The following is a 20,886-nucleotide window of genomic DNA, read 5'->3' as shown; positions in this document are numbered from 1 at the left end:
TGGTTGCAGCCGTCATTGTTGTTTGGCGGGTCTGGGCTGGGGATTCGAACCCGCCACCTTAGGTGTACGTGGCTGGCGCCTTAGCAGGTTGAGCCACAGGCGCCGAGCCTCTATAGATTCTTTAAAGCAGAGGGTAGGGTTCCTCGCATTGAACCAGTCGGTCCTGCTCACCAGAGTGCCCTGCTTCTCTGGCAAAACAGGTTTGCCCTTGGTGGCTTTTTCTGAAGTCACATAACTCATAAAAATACTTGATGCCCTTTTGCCTTCTAGAACTTTTCTTACCACACAACTTTTCTTTCTTTCTTTCTGTTTTTTTTTTTTTTTTTCAGACAAAGTCTCACTATGTCACCTTCAGTAGAGTGCCATGGCATCATAGTTCACAGCAACCTCAAACTCCTGGGCTTAAGTGATTCTCTTGCTTCAGCCTCCCAAGTACCTGGGACTATAGGTGCCCACCACAATGCCTGGCTATTTTTTTGTTGTAGTTGTCATTGTTGTTTTTAGCAGGCTTGGGCTGGGTTCAAACCCGCCTGCCTCAGAGCATGTGGCCAGCACCTTAACCACTGAGCTACGAGTGCCAACCCACCACACAAGTTTATATGCAAGAGCTCTTTTATTTAGTCCTGGCTGCTGAAGCACAGAGAAGATGTGCCAGGGACAGGAAACAGGCCTTGGGGCACACTTCATGCAGAGCCCACATTGGCCTCGCATCACCCATCCCTGCTTCCCCAGACAGCAATTGGTCTGCAGCAAGCAGCAGGGTCTCACTCTCACCCAAGGGCAGGAGGCCAGGTCACTGCTCTGGGCAATGGGACTAAAAGAGCAGGCTGGGCGTGGTGGTTCGTGCCTGTAATCCCAGCACTCTGGGAGGCTGAGGCAGGAGAACTGCTTGAGCTCAAGAGTTGGAGACCAGCCTGAGCAAGAGCAAAACCTTGTCTCTACTAAAAATAGAAAATCTAGCCGAGCATCATGTCAGATGCCTGTAGTCACAGCTACTTGGGAGGCAGAGGCAGGAGGACGGCTTGAGCTCAGGAGTTTGAGGTTGCTGTGAGCTATGATGATGCCACAGAACTCTACCCAGGGTGACAGAGTGAGACTCAGTCTCAAAAAAAAGAAAAATGGCATTAGAAGAGCAGTAATAGCTTTCTCAGCTCTAATATTAGATTATATTTTATATTTTATATTTCCACCATTACATCTGCTTCCTGAGATCGCCAAAAATAAGAAAGGGTGAGCCACGTCTAAATTACCACTAGAAATAAAGGACTCAAGCGTCCCTTTTTAGCTGAGGCCACAAATAGCCACCCTGACCACAGGGATGGCTTGGCATCCTCACCAGCTGTCAGAGAGCCCTGCGTTTACTGGGTGCCTTTTACATACCCACATTCTTCTAAGCACTATATGTATATTACTTAATTTCATCTTCTAAGCAATCCTACTAGGGTGGGCCCTACCATTATACCCATTCTACACAGGGAGAGACTGAGGCACAGAGAGCCACAGTGACTGGCTTTTGGTCACACATTAGCAGGTGGAGGAGCCCGGGTGGGAGAGACCAGGCTGTGCCAAGCCCCTCTCACCTCAGCCAGATCTCAGCTCTTCCCCTTTCTGTGGGAGCCAGGGAGCACTGCTGAGAAAGTCGGTCTCTACAGGGAATATTTCATGTCCGCAGGCCAAGGCACTAAGACATTCCTTGGCAGAGAGGATTGTTCAGACACGTTGGGCCTGGGGAATTTCTAGTAGTTGATTTGGAGCCCAAGGTCAGCCTTCTCCAGGGTTCCCTGGAGGACTGAGAGGAAGACAGGAGCTCACCTGGATCAGTTTCATGGGGTTTGTCCACAAGGGCAAGGTTTTCTTGGCGGTGAGGCCGAGCACTGACTTGTAGACCACATCCAGCTGCGGGTGAAGAGCATACACCCCATCCAGTGTTTTAACGAACTGCTCAGTCACCAGCACGTTCTGTGGCAGAGAGAGAGGGGACCCATCATGATGAGGGCACCACTGTTGTGTGGTCTCCCTGTCCAGCCAGCAGGTCCTCTCCTTCCCACTTAAGCCAACACTGGAAAGTTTTTTTGTTTTGTTTTTTTAAGTTTTTGGCCAGGGCTGGGTTTGAACCCACCACCTCCGGTATATGGGGCTGGTGCCCTACTCCTTTGAGCCACAGGCGCCGCCCAAAGCTGGGAAGTTTTGTCTTTCCAGTTTGATCTGCCATGCTGCTCATAGCTTGGGATAGTATTGGTATTTTAGAGCTTGTGATTTGACTTGTAAGTTTCCTACATAATTTCTTTTTTTTTTTTTTTTTTTTTGAGACAGAGCCTCAAGCTGTCCCCCTGGGTAGAGTGCTATGGCTTCACTACTCACAGCAACCTCCAACTCCTGGGCTCAAGCGAGTCTCCTGCCTCTGCCTCCCAAGTAGCTGGGACCACAGGCGCCCGCCACAACGCCTGGCCATTTTTTGGTTGCAGCCATCATTGTTGTTTGGCGGGCCCGGGCTGGGGATTCGAACTCGCCACCTTAGGTGTACGTGGCTGGCACCTTAGCCGATTGAGCCACAGGCGCCGAGCCAGTTTCCTACATAATTTCAATCAGATGTTTTATTGCGTGCTGGTGGCTTGCCACCTGCTACCACCTTAGCTCTGTTCTCAGATGGCAGAGAGATACAACTATGGCGTTGTGAGGCTGGTCCTTAGACAAATATCCTCAAGTGTCTATGTCTACATGAGTGTTGTTTTTCAGAGCAGGTGCCCTGGAAGAGGACTCCTTATTCTAACGAATGACTTAAAACAAATTGGGAACTTCTCCAAACCTGGTTTATAAGACATAGGAGAAAATGTGTTCTGGGAAATAGTGTTTGATCAAACCTGGCCTCCACCAGTTGGATTCATCTGTTTCATTCCTCAGGTGTGGTTCTGAGTTACCCCTTTCGCCTTTTCAAAGAATTAAACCCATGCCGAAGGGCTAAGGACTTTGTAGATATTCTAGAGAATGTTCTAGAAGCATCTACAAAAGGAGGAATTCCAACCTTGGTTAGAGTGACGGCAGCCTGGTTGACAAAGGAAGGAAAAGGCTCAGACTGACGTGTTCTGGGAGGTTGGCTAAGAGCCAGCATTGTCACCATTCACCAGTTTTTGTGCCCTCTAGCACCTAAACAGCACCAATTCTGATGCTCCCTCAAACACTCCGAGGCAGTGGCTGGCTCCCTGTCTTCTAACCTGTACTACGGCAGGAAAAACAAATGCCAAAACAGTCTGAACCTGCGGCTGAGACTCAGAAGCAGGGTAGCACCTGGGGTGAGCGGTCAGAGCTGCAGCATGAGGGTGAGGAAAGGGCTCCTGGGCGGGAAGTCCCAGGAGCACAAGAGGGGCCTGGGGGAGGGAGGAAGGGCTGAAGGAACAAAGCAAGAAGAAAAGCAGCTATTTTTAAATAATGTCTTAAAATCTGTGGCAAATAGAAATCCAAATTTTACTGATTATTCACTTCCAGGGAGCCTGGGTTTAAATATTCAAAATATTATCACTGATGTAATTGTGAGGCATTGAAATCAGCTTACCAAACATAGTATTTGTGTGGCATTAAAAACGTAGAAGGACTTTAACATTGTACCTTTATAGAACGCTAGAGTAGGAGGCAGAAGGGTTTACTACTTGCTGTGGATTCTGGGCAAATGACCTAACCTCTCTGTTTCAATGTCCTTATATGTAAAATGGGAAAATGAGGAAAAGTACTTGTTATGGGTTGAACTTTTTCCCTTTCTCCCAAAAGATGTTGACGCTCTAACCCCCAGGACCTGGGAATGTGAATTTGTTTGAAAATAGATGATCAAATTCAAATGGGGTCATTAGGGTGGGTGCTAATCCAGTATGACTGTGTCCTTATGAAAAGGGGACATTTGGATACAGAGACAGGGAGAACGCCATGTGACTCTGAAGGCAGAGGTTAGAGAGATGTTTTTACAACCAAAGGAGCGCCAAAGATTGCCAGGAAACTACCAGAAGCCAAGAAAGAAGTCTGGAACAAATTCTCCCTCATGGACCTCAGAAAAAACTAACCCTACAACACCTTGATCTTGGACTTCCAGCCCCACAACTGTGAGCCAATACACTTGTGTTGCTTAAGCCACGCAGTTTGTGGTACTTTGTTACAGTGGCCCTCGGAAACTAATACAGTACCCTACTTACCTTCTACAGAGTAGGATCAAATGAGCTGGCATATATAAAATCACTTTGGGAAAAAAGGGCATGAAATGATAGACAGTGTAAGATATTGTAAGTATCAGCTACCACCTCTAGAGTGCCTGGCAGGAGTCTGGAGTCACCTCAGGCTTTTGTCCTTCATCAAGAGATGTTTTACCCACAAATACTACTCTGAGTATAGTAGGCCAAGTCATGAAATGAAAACACAAGTTTATGTATGTTGTAATATCCAGATTCTAATAACTCTGTGATTCTGAAACCATCTAGAATCCAGGGCCATTGGCTCGGCGCCTGTGGCTCAAGTGACTAAGGCGCCAGTCATATACACCTAAGGTGGCGGGTTTGAATCCAGCCTGGCCCGCCAAACAACAATGATGGCTGCAACCAAAAAATAGCCAGGCGTTGTGGCAGGTGCCTGTGGTCCCAGCTACTTGGGAGGCTGAGGCAGGAGACTCGCTTGAGCCCAGGAGTTGGAGGTTGCTATGAGCTGTGATGTCATAGCACTCTACTCAGGGTGACAGCTTGAGGCTCTGTCTCAAAAAAAAAAAAAAAGAATCCAGGGCCATTCATAAGCAAAGCTAATGGTAAACAAATTCTGTTTTGGAGTCCTCCTGCCTTTCTTTTTGGTGTTTCCTTATCTCTACTCTTAGAGTTCCTGGCCTGGATTTTTCTAGAATCTGGTGAATTATTTGGTGATGTTATTGACTAAATGATTACTCCTACAGAAAGGATCCCTGGAGAGGGCAGAGCTGTACCAAAAGAAGTGACCGTTTTGTGGAGCATTTGTGTGAAGGCTTGTGAAGGATAGAGCTGTGGGTCCTGACCCACTCACAGTGGGCAGGGTCACTGGCTTGCGCCAGGTGCAAGTGACTACCATTTGATCACTTACGGAAATGTCAAGCTCTTCCATCCTGGATTTGGGGTTCCTCTTGATGGACAGGATAAGTAAAAGAGCCCCATCCATACTAATAGGATTCAGGAAAAGCTATAGAGGGAAGGGCAAGACAAGAGGAGGCTGAGTCGGGGGCTGGAGAGGCTGGCTTAGACTATGGTGTCCACTTCTCACTAAATCACAACCTCTGTCTTCCTCCAAGACTTTTCTGTCAGTACTTGTCTCTCTGTCCATCTGTCTGTCCATCTATCCACCCACCTGTCCATTTCACTGCTCATTCAGCCAGCCAGCCACAGTTTGAAGTTGCTGTGAGCTGGGCTGATGGCACTGCACTCTAGCCTGGGTGTTAGAGTGAGACACTGTCTTTCCACCTGTCATTCATCCATCCAGCTGTCATCTTTCCATCCATATACCATCCATCCATCCACCCACCCACCCATTCAACCACCTGTCCCATTTCACTTTTCCTCCATCCATTCATTTATTGGTTCATCCATCCATTTCTCTGCCCATCCATCCTCCCACCCGCCTGTCACTCATCTATCCATCTGTCATCCTTCCATCCATCCATCCAACCACATGCCATTTCACTGCTCCTTCATCTATCCATTTATCCATCCATCCGTCTATCCTACTGCTTATCCATTCATCTGTCTATATATCCATCCATCTGCCTATCCCTCCAATGCATATTTATTAGAGGCCTGCCATGTGCCAGCCACTGGGCTGAGCACTGAGGAATGCACAAACACGACAAGATTTCTGCCCATAGGCAGCTCAATGCTGTAGCTGCAAGAGACAGGCAAACAAGCCAACAGCATCAGGAATGTGATGACCTTAATGACAGAGATACACACAGTGCAGGAGAAGGAGAGGAGCACACAGCACAGGGAGGGACCACGAGCTAAGCCTTGCAGGACTAATGAGAATTGGTCAGGTCTAAAGAAGGAGGAGGCAGGACCAGAGGAAGGAGTGAGATTCACCAAAGAAGAGAAGGTTAAGCAGTGCAAAGATGCAGAGATCTAAAAAAGCACGTGGTGTTCATGAGCTGGAGCAGAGAGAACCGAGACCACAGAGCTGGGATAGGCTATATCCTGGAGGTCCTTGTGGGCTTGGCTGAGGAATTAGGACATTATCCCAATGGAGTTGGCATCCACTGAAGTGTGGATAGAGGATTAGAGCAGGGAACAGGAAACCCACTGGCTCTGCTTACTAGCGTTGATTCCCTGTCCACCATGTACCTGTCATCTATGGCTGCTCTGAGGACTCAACATACCAGTTCAGGCAAAGGATTAAAAAGAGACTGAGTAATCACACCTATAATCCTAGCACTCTGGGAGGCCAGGGTGAGAGGACTGCCTGAGGTCAGGAGTTCAAGACCAGCTTGAGTAACATGGTGGGACCCATCTCTGTGCAAAACAAGAAAAATTAGCCCAATGTGGTGGTGAGCACCTGTAGTCCCAGCTACTTGGGAGGCTGAGGCAGGAGGATTACTTGAGCCCAGGAGTTTGAAGCTGCTATGAACTGGGCTGATGGCACTGTACTCTAGTCTGGGTGTTAGAGACCCTGTCTTAAAAAAAAATTGCCTGGGATGTAGCAAGTAGTAATGAACTTTAATTATTATTATTGTAGGCTTTTACCTGGTGGCTTCATGATGAAAGGGGACAACAATTTCACTGGGTACCTACTATGTGTTAGCTGTTCTCTAGTTTCTGATGTACTCAAGTGAGAAAATACAGAATTGGGCCCTGCCCTTATGGAGCTTAGCATCTAGAATCCTTTTCTGGACTCGCTTCCCAAGGGGAATTCCTTATTTTTCCAGGATTAAGGAAAGGGCTTCTGGGGTTGGATGTGGAGGACAACAGATACCAAATTTTGCCGTGTACAATAAGGTGACTAGATTTTAACATTGGTAAAGTGGGACACCATTGACCAGGTGAGGGGGGGAGGCAGGTAGTGGTGTTCTTAATTAAAAATTTGGTCTATATGGAGCAACAAAAATTTTCATAGAACGCAAAAATAGTATTATAATATATATTTTTTAAATTTCAACATAAGTACAATTTACAAATATAATACATTTTAAAAAATTATGTATAGGGAGGCACCTGTGGCTCAAAGGAGTGGTGCACTGGTCCACCTGGGTGACCTTGCCCAGGAGGGGAGTAGGGAGTTTAGCCTTTTCATTTCCAAATGAAGTTACATTAACCTCTTCATTCCCAAATGGAGTTACATTAACCTTTTCAGCAGCTGAAAACCTTATATTCCCTTCCCACTGTCCTGCCGTTCCCTAGCTTGTCATGCATTCTTTCCAAAAATTGGGACTTTTTTAAAATGCTGTGGGACGTGGGACAAATTGTTAAAAATCAGGACTATCCCGCCAAAAGCGGGACGTCTGGTCACCTTAGTGTACAACATGCTCCTGTGTATAATGTGACCCCTGTTTTGGGCCCCAACTTTCCGGACAAAAAAATCTTTCTGGGGTTTCCAATCTTTCTTCCTTTTTCTTATTTTTTTGAGACAGAATATCACTATTTCGCCCTCAGTAGAGTGCTATGTCATCACAGCTCACAGCAATCCCAAACTCTTAGGCTTAAGCGATTCTCTCTTTTTTTTTTTTGAGACAGAGCCTCAAGCTGTCACCATATGTAGAGGGCTATGACATCACAGCTTACAGCAACCTCCAGTTACTGGGCTTAAGTGATTCTCTTACCTCAGCCTCCCAAGTAGCTAGGACCACAGGTGCCCACCACAACACCTGGCTATTTTTTGGTTGTAGTTGTCATTGTTGTTTGGCAGGCCTGGGCTGGATTCCAACCCATAAGCTCTGGTGTATGTGGCTGGTGCCTTAGCCGTTTGAGCTACAGGCACTGAGCCATTGAGTGATTCTCTTGCCTCAGTCTCCCAAGTAGCTGGGACTACCGGTGTCTGCCACAATGCCCAGCTATTTTTTGTTGCAGTTGTCATTGTTGTTTGGCAGGCCCTGGCCGGGTTTGAACCCACCAGCCTGGGTGTATGCAGCCACCTAACCATTGAGCTATGGGTGCTGAGCCTTTTGTTTATTTTTTTTGAGATAGGATCTTGCTGCGTCACCTGGGCAAGAGGCTAGAGTGCAGTGGCATCATCATAGCTCACTACAAGGGCTCGAGTGATTCTCCTGCCTCCTGGGCTAGAGTGCAGTGGTATGATCACGTGATCATTGCTCCTGCAAGCTCTAGTTCCTCAAGGGATCCTCCTGCCTTCTGCCTCAGCTTCCTATGGAAATATGGGCACAGTGGGTGGCATGGAGCTGATTTTTCTTTTCTTTTTGAGACAAAGTCTCGCTCTGTCACCTGGGCTAGAGTGCAGTGGCATCATCATAGCTCACTGCAAGGGCTCAGGTGATCCTCCTGCCTCAGCCTCCTGAGTAGTTGGGGCTCTAGGTGCCCACCACAACATCATACTCTTTTTTTTTCTATTTTGTGTAAAGACTGGGTTTTGCTCTTGTTCAGGCTAGTCTTGAACTCCTAACCTCAAGTAAACCTCCTGCCTTGGTCTCCCAAAGTCCTCCCACTTGCCTGGATGGCAATTTCTTAGTCTTTAAAAATTCAGATCCTCAGAACTATCCTTGGCTTCATTAGTCACTGGGGCTGAGTCATCCCCAGCCTGAGGCACCTCTCTTCTCCACCCCAGCTAGGACGTCTAGCTCTCCTGGTTACCAGATGGCCAGTCTGGTCTGGTCTGGTCTGTGGTCACCATGCTCCTTCTGCCAGCCAGGGTCTGGTTTCTTCTTGGAGGGCAGGCTCATCCTCACTGTTTCCTCCCTTCCATTCTTCTCTCAGCAGAACCCCACATTTGCAGTCCCCACAACCACCGTCATCCCATGAGGGAGGTGGAGTTGTCATGGAAAGCCAGACAGAGCTGGCTTCCCTATGCCTTTTGCTATTTGTGTGGGCTGAGCCAGTCATAAAGCCTCAGTTTCCTCATCTGACAAGTGGAGCCAACAGAGCCTGCTTTATCAGCTGGGCCATGACTAATGGGGCAAACCATCTGACCAGGGACCTGGCTCATGGCAGGAGCCCCAGAATGGGGAAGGATTAATGGAACTCCTCATCTTTGTTCTGTTTCCAGCTGTCTAGTAGCATCTGCATTATAAGTTAGCATCTCTAAGCAGATTAATTAAAAATGAAACATGTGCTCATTCATTCATTAATTCATTGAATAAGTATTTCCAGGGCATCTGCCATGTGCCCAGCACTGCACTAAATGTGAGAGATATAATAACGGGCAAAGCCAAACAAAGTCTTTGTTCTCATGAAGCTTTAACACTAGTGGGTGTGACAGTCATCAGGGAGTCACTTGAGGAAGACTGTGGTCAGAAGTGCAGTGGCTTCTGCGGGAAGGAGTTAGCAGGGTTCTGGGAGCAGATATCCTGGACCGAAGGTCTGGCAGGGTTCTCTGAGGACCTGCTCAGAGAGCTAGAGCAGGGGCTCATGGAAGGAGGAAAGGAGTGGAGGAAGCCCGTGTGGCCTTGGTGGAGAGCAAGAAGAGCATGGGGGAGACTGAGGCTGGAGGGCAGTAGGGATTGAGGATCTGGACTTGGGCAGCAGGAGGCCATTGGGACTGAGCAGAGAGGAGACTGGGGGCCAGGGAAGGGTAGTGGAAGTCAGATCTGCATTCAGAAAGTGCACTCTGGCTGCACTGTGGAGAGCAGCCTGGAGGAGACCCAGATGGGAGGAGGAAGAGCAGTTAGGACATGCCTGGGGTGCACGGGGAGAGCCCAGGGCAGCACTGGGTTTACGGCAGAGAGGTCAAGAATCCATGCACATATGACATACAAGACAGATGTCCTCAACAATGGTCTCCAGGAATATGCAGCCCATCACCCTGTAGCCCCCACCCTGACACACACACACACACACACACGGGTGCGCACACACGTACACATACAAATGCACACACATACACATACATATGCATATACACACATGGGTGCACACACATATACACATACACACATACACAAACATACACATACACATATACACACACAGGCACACACACACACATACATACACACACATATACATATACACACATACACATATACACACACGGGTGTGCACACACATACATATACACATGCACACACATACATACATACACACACATACACACATACACATATGGGTGCACACACACACATACACACATACACAAACATATACACACACATACACACACGGGCGCACACACACGTACACATACAAATGCACACACATACACACACACATACACATACATATGCATATACACACATGGGTGCACACACACATACACACATACACATACACACATACACAAACATACACATACACATATACACACACAGGCACACACATACACACATATATACACACACATATACACATACACACATACACATATACACACACGGGTGCACACACACATACACATACACATGCACACACATACATACATACACACATACACAAACATACACAGACACATACACACACATACATACATACACATATATACACACACGGGTGTGCACACACATACATATACACACATACACACATGCACTCACACACACATACACATACATGCTCATACATATACACACACACATACACATACATACACATATACACACACACAGGCACACACACACATACACACATACACATATACACACACAGGTGCACACACACATACACATACACACATATACACGCACACACACATACACACATACACATACACAGACACATATACACACACAGACACACACACACATACACACACATACACACATACACACACATACACATATACACATACACACACGGGGGCACACACACACATACACATACACATGCATACACATACACACATATACGGATACACACACATACACACATGGGCGCACACACACATACACATACACATATACACATACACACAGGCACACACACATGCATACACACATACACACACATAAACATACACGTACACGTACACACATACACATACACGCACACATACACACACATACGCACACACACACATACACATACACACATACACAAACATACACATACGCACATACACACCCGCATACACACATACATACACACACATACACACACACATACACATATGCACACACACATGTACACACACATACACATACACACATGCACACACACACACACATACACAAAGCGGCCCCTTCCCAGCTTAGGTAAAGACTACCTTCAGGACTTTGAGGGTTTCATTGGCTTCCAGTCCTCTGCTGATTTTGGAGGCTCCATCGTTGCCAATGCTGTTGCTGCCAACATCTAGGTAGACCAGGGAGCTGTTGAGTCTGAGGACGTCCCCCAGGGCCAGAGCCCCTTCGTTCCCAAAGCCATTCATGAAGAGATCCAGCTTCTTCAGGGTCAAGTTAGCCTCCAGGAAAGGGGAGAACAGCACCCAACATCAAGGCCCCTCCCAGCTGGGCTCAGTGTCTCAAATACTCTTTTTTTTTTTTTTTTTGAGACAGAGCCTCAAGCTGTCCCCCTGGGTAGAGGGCCGTGGCATTTCAGTTCACAGCAACCTCCAACTCCTGGGCTCAAGTGAGTCTCCTGCCTCCGCCTCCCAAGTAGCTGGGACCACAGGCGCCCGCCACAACGCCCGGCTATTTTTTGGTTGCAGCCGTCATTGTTGTTTGGAAGGTCCGGGCTGGGGATTCGAACCCGCCTCCTTAGGCGTACATGGCTGGCGCCTTAGCCGGTTGAGCTATAGGCGCCGAGCCTCAAATACTCTTAAGACGCATTCATTTTGGCTTCTGGTCATTCCCAATCCCCTATTAAACTGCCCTCTTGAAGCATCCTTGGAGATGCCATCCAGGCCTCAGTAGGAAGGATTTACGCTAAAGAATTTGTGCATTCAGAAATTGTGGGAGGGAGACCAACAACTTGAGAGCACCTGATGAGAGGTCAGTATGTCCTCAGCTGTGGCGCCCATGAGGAAGAGGTTCGTTACGGCAGGACAGGAGGCCCTGGCTGCCCTCACCCCAGCTCAACACACCATCCCACAGAGCACCTTACCCGGAGACCATTGCACAGGGCCATAGCTCCCCGTATGTGGAATTGATTCCAGCTCAGATCCAGCGATGTGAGCCCTACATTGATGGCTGGGAGAGGGAGGAAGTCAGCTTAACATCCCCCACGTCCCAAAAAATCCATTCTCAGCATTAACAGACAACCATGACATTGGGGATAATGATCGCTCCATGGCCATGCAAAGGAAAACACTCAGCAAATACCTTTTTTCGGTTATTCATTTAAACTGTAAGATGATTCTCAATTCTGGAAAAGATGCAGTGAAATAATCCTGCTCATATATTGCAAGCATCAAGTAAATCGGTATATCCTACTCAGCAAATATTATTTGGTCACAGAGTTTCCAATTTTTAAAAAGTGTCTACCCTATCACACACCTCTGAGATGCTACCTAAGGAGACAGTACTGAGTAAGGGAAGAGGGAGGTGTCCGCACGTATTTCTATCTGGTGGAATCGTGTGTATTAAAATGGATTCGCTGGGTTGCATTTAATTAGAAGACTGGGATGAACATGGTGTATCAAGTGATGGCATATCATTTTCGTGGAGCACCACAGGAACAGTAGTGAGAGCCTCTGTGGACACCATCAGCTGGAAGGAGGGAGGCTTCAGGCTTGTTGAGAAGATGGGTTTGCATAAAAGTCACACTTTTTTGACTTTTTCCATGTTCCATAAGGTCGTGAACATATCCTACTTCAGCACATTATTATTGCTATTTTTATTTGGGGAGGACATTTATACTGAGGATACCATCAAAAGGTGAAGCTGAAGTCCTCCTAGGCCATCACTGAATGGCAGAAATGGCTTCCTGGGGCCATAAGAAAAATATTTTATCTTATTCCTTATGGACAGTGCACTGATCAAGCTTCTCTGTGCCAACCCCCAGGATGTATTTCTAGTGAAGCACACATCATCTTATGTAATTTTGGAAACACACTTTTTTTTTCTTTTGCAGTTTTTGGCTGGGGCTGGGTTTGAACCCGCCACCTCCAGCATAAGGGGCCAGCGCCCTACTCCTTTGAGCTACAGGCGCCACCCTAGGAAACAGACTTTCTGCTCCCTTCTTTCCCTTGCCTTTCCCTCCCCTGGCTCCCTTGCCTTTACTCCCTCTTCTCTGCCACTTCCCTCATTTAAGTAACACCTTGCACATCCACATCTCTTAAATAGCCACACCATTTAGACTGAATTCTGCCATCACCACTTACTGGCTGCGTGACCTCAGGCAGCTCACTTATCTTTCTTTTACTTCTGTTTTCTTCATCTGTAACATGGAGATAGTAACCTATATGGGGTTTTTGTGAAGATTGATGTAAAATGTCCAGCACAGTGTCTGACGTCTACTAATGACTCAGTTATTTGGTAGCTTTCAAAATAATATTTTAACATCTGCATTTGCAGTGTGCTTATGACCATCCAGGAAGACAGCACAATCTGGCTCACTTTAAATTTATGTCCTCAGTTTTCGGTCTCAAACTGCCCCACGCTTCCTCCTCTCCCACTGGCTGCTTTATGCCTTTTTCCCTCTCACCAGCCCTTGGGGCTGTGCCACCTTCTCAGCTGAAGGTCTTGCTTCACACGGCACTGAGGACACAGCGGCAGCGAGACGGAAGAGGCTTCACACTCGCCCACGAAAACCAGCCACACATCTGCACCTGCGCCCACGCTGGCCTGTCTGTCTCTGCACAAACGAACCTTCCCTACTGCTCGCTAAGGTGAACCCCCTACTTTTATCTGGCTGTCGTTGTCTCCAGCCTTCTCCAGGACTTTGCTCCTGTAATGATCTCCTCTTTTGCCATCAGCATCAGTTTCTTCCTTTTTATTCCTCTTAGCATTTTCCATCCTTAAAAACCCTCTCTGCCTCCCTTTGGCTTCTTCCCGGTCTTTCTGTCCCTGCCTTCCCAGCAGCACCCCTGGGGTTCCCTACAGTGCTCTTTCCACCTCATTCTCAACTCAGCCTGCTCTAGTTGGGTTGTCATACTCACCTATTTCACCAAAACAGCACCTGTCCAGGCCACCAACTATCTCCAGGCTGCCGAGTCCTGTGGTCACTTTTTCATCCTCATCTTTCTTGACCTCTTAGCAGCATGGACCTCAGCGATCTACGTCCACCTTGAAATACTCCCTTTTCAGCTCCTCGAGACCTCCCTTTCCTGGTTTCCCTTCTATTGGACTGACCGCTCTTGCTCAGACTCCTCCTCTTTTGCAAACCCTAAATGATCTCTTCTGGTCTCATGGTTTTTACTACGTCTCTAAGCCCATGACTCCCGGTGTCTATCTGCAGCCCTGACTTCTTCATCAAGCTCTAAACTCATGTAGCAAACTGTCTGACATCTCCACACAGCTGATGAATGACCATTGCAAACATCCCATTGCACAAATGGAAACTGGACTCCTGCCCCTCCATGGCTGCTACTCCCCGAGTTTCCCCCACCTAAGTCAGTAACACCATCAGCCAACCAATAGCTAAGCAAAATGGCCCATCCACCTTTATTTCTCCCCTCCCCCATTCTTCATGTCAGCAAGTCCTTCTGGCTTTACCCCCCAGATTTATTCTGAATCCATCCACACTTCACCACCTCTTGCCTGAGTCAAGCAATTATCCTGTCTTGCCTGGACCACTACAGCAGCCCCCAAATCAGTCTCCTTTCTTCCATTCTTGCCGTTCTCTGCTGCAACCTTCATACAGCAGATGGAGTAGTTATTCTAAAACTAGAGCTCAAATTACACTCCTTCTCCATTTAACATCTTCCGGGAATGCATCCGTCACACATGGAGTAGACTCCAGACTTCACCCATGCGCTGGCTGACAAGGCCTGATGTGATCTGGCTGGGGGCCACCTCTACTACCTCTTCCCTTTCCACCCTCCTCCCTTGTCCTCTCTGCTCCAGCCAACTCATCCTCCTACCCCCAGCCATGTTCCTCAAACACGTTAGCTCTGATCTCTCTGCCCGGAACGCTGCAACTCCAGAATTTAGTGTGGTTCCTTCTTCTGTGTTATCCAGATATCTGCAAAAATCCACTTCCCTGTGGGCTTTCTCTTATCACCTGCCTCAGTGAGCACCCCTTCCCCACAAGCTACAAGCAGCCTCCTTTTTTCTACTAATTTGCTCAGGACTATTATCTTTTTCTCTTTTAGAACAACACTTCAATAACCTCCTCACACATCTCTCTGTGTATGTGCAAGAGCTTCTTTGAGATAATCCCTTTATAGGAGAAAATTGTTGCATCATAGAATATACACATTTTTTTTTCTGAGATACAATCTCACTCTGTCGCCCTGGGTAGAATACTGTGGCATCATAGCTCATAGCAACCTCAAATTCTTTTTTTTTTTTCTTGAGACAGAGACACAGTTTATCACCCTTGGTACAGTACCTTGGCATCACAGCTCACAGCAACCTCCAGCTCCTGGGCTTAGGCAATTCTGTTGCCTCAGCCTCCCAAGTAGCTGGGACTACAGGCACCCACCACAACGCCTGGCTATTTTTTTTTTGTTGCAGTTTGGGTGGGGCTGGGTTTGAATCTGCCACCCTTGGTATATGGGGCCGGCGCCCTGCCCACTGAGCCACAGGCACCGCCCAGCAACTTCAAACTCTTGGGCTTAAGCAATTCTCTTGCCTCCTCCTCTAAAGAAGCTGGGACTACAGGCGCCCGCCACAACGCCCGGTTATTTTTATTTTTAGAGATAGGGTCTCTTTTTTTTTTGCTCAGGCTGGTCTCTAACTCCTAAGCTCCAGCAATCCACCACCTGGGCCTCCCAGAGTGTTAGGATTACAGACAGATGTGAGCCCCCACACCTGGCAATATACACGTTTTCAGTTTTCCTAGGTACCCTTAAGTTCCCCCAAATGCCTTTGCCTAATGGCTTATGAATATTCTTATTTCTCCCTACTGTCCTCAGCCTTTGATATTCTCTGACTTCAAACTTCTACAGCTGTGGTAGCTGACACGGGGAAAGTCTTTGCTCTTTTATTTTTCATCTCTCTAATTAGTAAAGTGAGCGGCTATTTGCCTTTCTTCTTTTGCTATCCATGTGCCTCGACTCCCGTTCTACTAGGGTATTGTAGGGTCTCTTACCAATATTCTGAACACTATTTTTTTTATTTTTTATATTTTTATTAAGTCATAGCTGTGTACATGAATACTATCATGGGGTACACTGGGTTGTTTTTATATACAATTTGGAATACTTTCATCCAACTGGTTAACATAGCCTTCATGTCATATTCTTAGTTGTTGTGTTAATGAACGCTAATTTTTATACAAATGCTGCAAACATCTATTCCCTGTCCATTGCTTGTCTTTTTTTTTTTTTTGAGACGGAGCCTCAAGCTGTCCCCCTGGGTAGAGTGCCATGGCATCACGCTCACAGCAACCTCCAACTCCTGGGCTCAAGCGAGTCTCATGCCTCAGCCTCCCAAGTAGCTGGGACTACAGGTGCCCACCACAGCGCCTGGCCATTTTTTGGTTGCAGCCATCATTGTTGTTTGGCGGGCCTGGGCTGGGGATTCGAACCCACCACCTTAGGTGTATATGGCTGGCGCCTTAGCCGCTTGAGCCACAGGCGCCGAGCCCATCGCTTGTCTTTTAAGTTTGTTCGTGCTTGTGAGTCTTGTATCATATGCATGCTTCAAACGTATTGTTGTCAAATATTAGGGGCTGTTTGTGTTACCATTCATGCATTCTGTGCCATAGTTAATAATCCTTCACCTCCCTGAGGTCAACAAGTTATTTCTCTATGTGTTCTTCCAATCACTGTAAAGTTTTACTTTCCCCATCCAGGTGATTCAGCTGACAGGTGACCCTCCGGCAGCCCCTCCCCCAGCCCTGCAGAGACCTACCCAGCATCTGTCCCAGGTGTTCTCCGCCTAAGTCAGAGAATTGGTTGTGACTGAGATTCAGCTTCCTAATTCGGTAATTAGTCTAGAAAAACAGAAAGAGAGATTGTTTTTGCCTTTTGATTGCAAATATCTCACTTACCTCAGGGTAGTATAACAGGAAATTCCTATGTACCCCAAATTAGATGAAGACAATTTCTTGGTCATTTTTGTTTAACGGTTGATGGCTGCTGGGAGAACTTAGCTCCATCCAAATAGCCCTACCACTTACTGCACCTTTGCTGGGGTTGGCTAAGTATTCCCAGCTCCCTAAACCAGGCAAGTGGCCTCGTTTCCGTGTGCCCATAGCAGCTCCTAGCTTGCCTGGATCTCTCAGGGACGTGTCCCACATGGCTCGGCTGGGCTTCCGGGCGCTTACCGACAGGGCCTGGCAGAGCAGCTCTGCGGATTCTTCCTTGAGGTTGTTCCCTGTAGTGAGGGCGGCGTGTCAGCAATGTGCTGTAGACTGTGGCTCTCCTTACCCTCCCACACCCTAGCCCTGCCCGTTCTCTTCCCTCTGGAACAATCAGACGTAGAAAAGGTAGCAAATACTGAAAGCAAATGTTGTGTGAACATAAAAACAAAACAAAACAACTCAACTATTTACCGTCTTCTTGAACATTCTCTTCTCTCTCTGCCTTGCAGTCCTAGGAGCTGATACATCAAACCCTGTGCATGCATTGGCAGCATCAATCCCTAGCCTCATCCCTAAAGTCTGTCATCTTATAAATATGTTAATCCAGGCCCAAGCAGCAAGGATGAAACCAGGGTAAAGGAGTGAGACACTTGCTGTGAGTGCAAAATTTGAGGAATGCCATAAAACTTATCAAGAAGAATAATACCTTTTTTTTTAATTGCAAACACAGTCCTACTCTGTGCCCTGTAGAGTGCTGCGGCATCATAGCTCACAGCAATTTCAAACTCTTGGGCTCAAGTGATATGCTTGCCTCAGCCTCCCAAGTTGCTGAGACTACAGGCACTCACCACAATGTTGGCCTAATCTTTCTATCTTTAGTAGAACCCTTCATAATCTTCATATCTCCAGCACCTAAGTAGTGCTTGGCACGTAACAGGTGCTTAATAAATGCTTACCGAGTGAATGAATGAATAAAAGAATGCATTCACGGAAACAGAAATACTTGTTTGGCCATGTCTGTTATCAGTACAATAAAATGAGATATAAGGTAGCCAATGCATAAAATTAGGTGATTAGTTATTCCAATTATTATATCAGTGGCTACTTAGATAGCCACTGTAGTGCAGAGGTGGTTGTAAGAGAATCATTAGGGAAGCCTGATAAAATAGAGATAAAATATGATTCAGCAGTCTGGGATAGGGATGGGTGATTTGTATTTTTACAAAGAGCTTTCCGTATTATGTTAACAACCAGAGAAATCAGGAGGAGCTATATATATTGGAAAAAAAGACACAAAACTGCCCCTATTTGCAGATATGATCACCAATCTAAATAATCCAAGGAAATTAACAAAATGGTAGAACTAATAATGAAGTAACTGGATATCAGATCAATGTATAAAAATTAATCAAAAAATAAAATAATAAAAGATCTAGAAATAATCTTAGTATGAAACATGCAAGACTTCTAATAAGAAACTAAGACTTTATTGAAGAGAAGGAAAAAGACCTAAAGAAATGCAGAGAGAAACCATGTTCTTAAATGAGGAGACAATATTGTGAGTACATCCATTCTTTCCTAAATTAATCTAGAATATTAAGTGGAACCCCAACCAGAATGAAACTTGACAAAATGATTCTGCCAGTAAGATTAGCCCCCATCACAGAATCCCAAAACTACAGATGTTGGCGTGGATGTGGAGAGAAGGGAACACTTCTACACTGCTGGTGGGAATGCAAGCTAATACGACCTTTTTGGAAAGAAGTTTGGAGAACACTCAAGGAACTAAAAGTAGACCTACCATTCGATCCTGCAATTCCTCTACTAGGTATATACCCAGATGATCAAAAATTATTTTACAACAAAGACATTTGCACCAGAATGTTTATTGCAGCCTGGTTCATAACAGCCAAGACACGGAAACAGCCCAAGTGCCCATTGACCCATGAATGGATTAACAAATTCTGGTATATGTACACCATGGAATACTATGCAGCCATAAAAAGATGGAGCCTTCATATCTTTTATGTTTACCTGGATGGAGCTGGAACATATTCTTCTTAGTAAAGTATCTCAAGAATGGGAAAAAAAGTATCCAATGTACTCAATACTACTATGAAATCAATATATAACCGCCTACACACTCATACAAATGGCAAAACATAACTATAGTACAGAAAGTAGAATGGAAGAGGAGAGAGAGGGGAGGGGAGGGGGGATAAGGGAGGAGAGAGGGTATTTGGGGGGACCTCACCTAATGAGCATGATGCAATGGTACATTTCAAAACTATTAAGAAATGAGTATAATTGTGATGGATGTGTTACTTAGTTCTATGTAAACATTTCACATTGTATATCAAAGCAGTACCCTGAACCCCATAAATGCATCAATGTACAAAGTTATGATTTAATAAAAAATAATTACCAAAAATGATTCTGAAGGAATCATTCACCTGAAGGAAAAACTGCACAAGAATAGCCAAGATTATAAAAAAGGCAGTCTTTATCCATTCCCAAATAAAACATAATATGTACTTCTATAATTAATATATTAAATATTATCAAATTTATTGTATTAATCATAACTCTGTTATTAATAACATAGAGTAATTATAACTTTAATACTCTGAATAAGTAGTTTTTTTTTTTCTGAGACAGAGTCTCAAGCTGTTACCCTAGGTAGAGTGCCATGCCATCACAGTTCACAGCAACCTCAAACTCTCAGGCTTAAGCAATTCTCTTGTCTTAGCCTCCCAAGTAGCTGGGACTACAGGCACCTGTCACAATGCACAGCTATTTTTTTTTTTTGTTGCAGTTGTCATTGTTGTTTTAGCTGGCCAGGGCCAGGTTCGAACCTGCCCGCCTCAGTATATGTGGCCGGCACCCTATCCACTGAGCTACAGGTGCTGCCTCTGAATAAGTATTAAAACAGTATAGCATTGACATAAATAGATTAATGAAATGGAATAGAGACTTTATAAAGAAACCTTTGAGAATTTAATATATGTTTAAAATGACTTTTCAGATTAGTTAGTAAAGAATGAATTACCATATTTTGATGCATACGGTTTTGGGGGGGTTATTTGTTTGTTTTTTGAGACAGAGTCCCAAAGTGTTGCCCTGCGTAGAGTGCCATAGGGTCACAGTTCACAGCAATCTCAAACTCTTGGGCTTAAGTGATTCTCTTGTCTCAGCTTCCCAAGTAGCTGGGACTATTTTTTGTTGCGCCTGTCATTGTTGTTTAGCTGGCCCGGGCCAGGTTCAAACCCACCAACCTCAGTGTACATGGCTGGCGCCATAACCACTGTCCTACAGGCACCAAGCCAGGTGTTTTAGATTTTAATCCACTTAATCTTTACAATCACTGTCTGAGGTAAGTAATGTAATTATCCTTAGTTTATAAATGAGAAAAATGAGGCACAAAAGGGTGAAATAATTTGTTGAGTATCAAAGCTGAGATTTGAACTCAAGCACTGTGGTTTCAACACCCACATACTTAACTCTTTTGACTCACAAACATTCTGCTAATAACCCTTCTGGGGATGGTCCGGGGAAACAGACATTTTGTTGGTAGAACTGTAACCTGGTATAGTCTTCTTAAAGGGAAATTTGGAAACTAATGTTCATTTTTATTTATTTATTTATCTATTTATTTATTTATTTATTTATTTTTTTT

The 20,886-nt window shown here is 45.8% G+C and overlaps 1 protein-coding gene across 1 annotated transcript in view; it reads right to left on the bottom strand.

Annotated features, from left to right (window-relative positions):
- The window catches only part of LRRC74A (leucine rich repeat containing 74A), a 38,414-nt gene that overhangs the window by 4,668 nt on the left and 12,860 nt on the right, over positions 1-20,886 (bottom strand). Inside the window, exons 6-11 of the mRNA XM_012803398.1 lie at positions 17,454-17,503; positions 17,039-17,120; positions 12,183-12,268; positions 11,347-11,541; positions 5,083-5,178; positions 1,813-1,959 (exon numbers count right to left, since the gene is read on the bottom strand). Of these exons, the coding sequence (XP_012658852.1) occupies positions 1,813-1,959; positions 5,083-5,178; positions 11,347-11,541; positions 12,183-12,268; positions 17,039-17,120; positions 17,454-17,503 (656 nt within the window). The remainder of the gene's footprint in view (positions 1-1,812; positions 1,960-5,082; positions 5,179-11,346; positions 11,542-12,182; positions 12,269-17,038; positions 17,121-17,453; positions 17,504-20,886) is intronic.

The sequence above is a fragment of the Otolemur garnettii genome, unplaced genomic scaffold (genome assembly GCF_000181295.1).
Source record: "Otolemur garnettii isolate 467f Iridium unplaced genomic scaffold, OtoGar3 scaffold00020, whole genome shotgun sequence".
Taxonomy (NCBI): domain Eukaryota; kingdom Metazoa; phylum Chordata; class Mammalia; order Primates; family Galagidae; genus Otolemur; species Otolemur garnettii.
The sequence above is the reverse complement of the archived record's forward strand: the minus strand, read 5'-3'. Positions and strand labels throughout refer to the sequence as shown.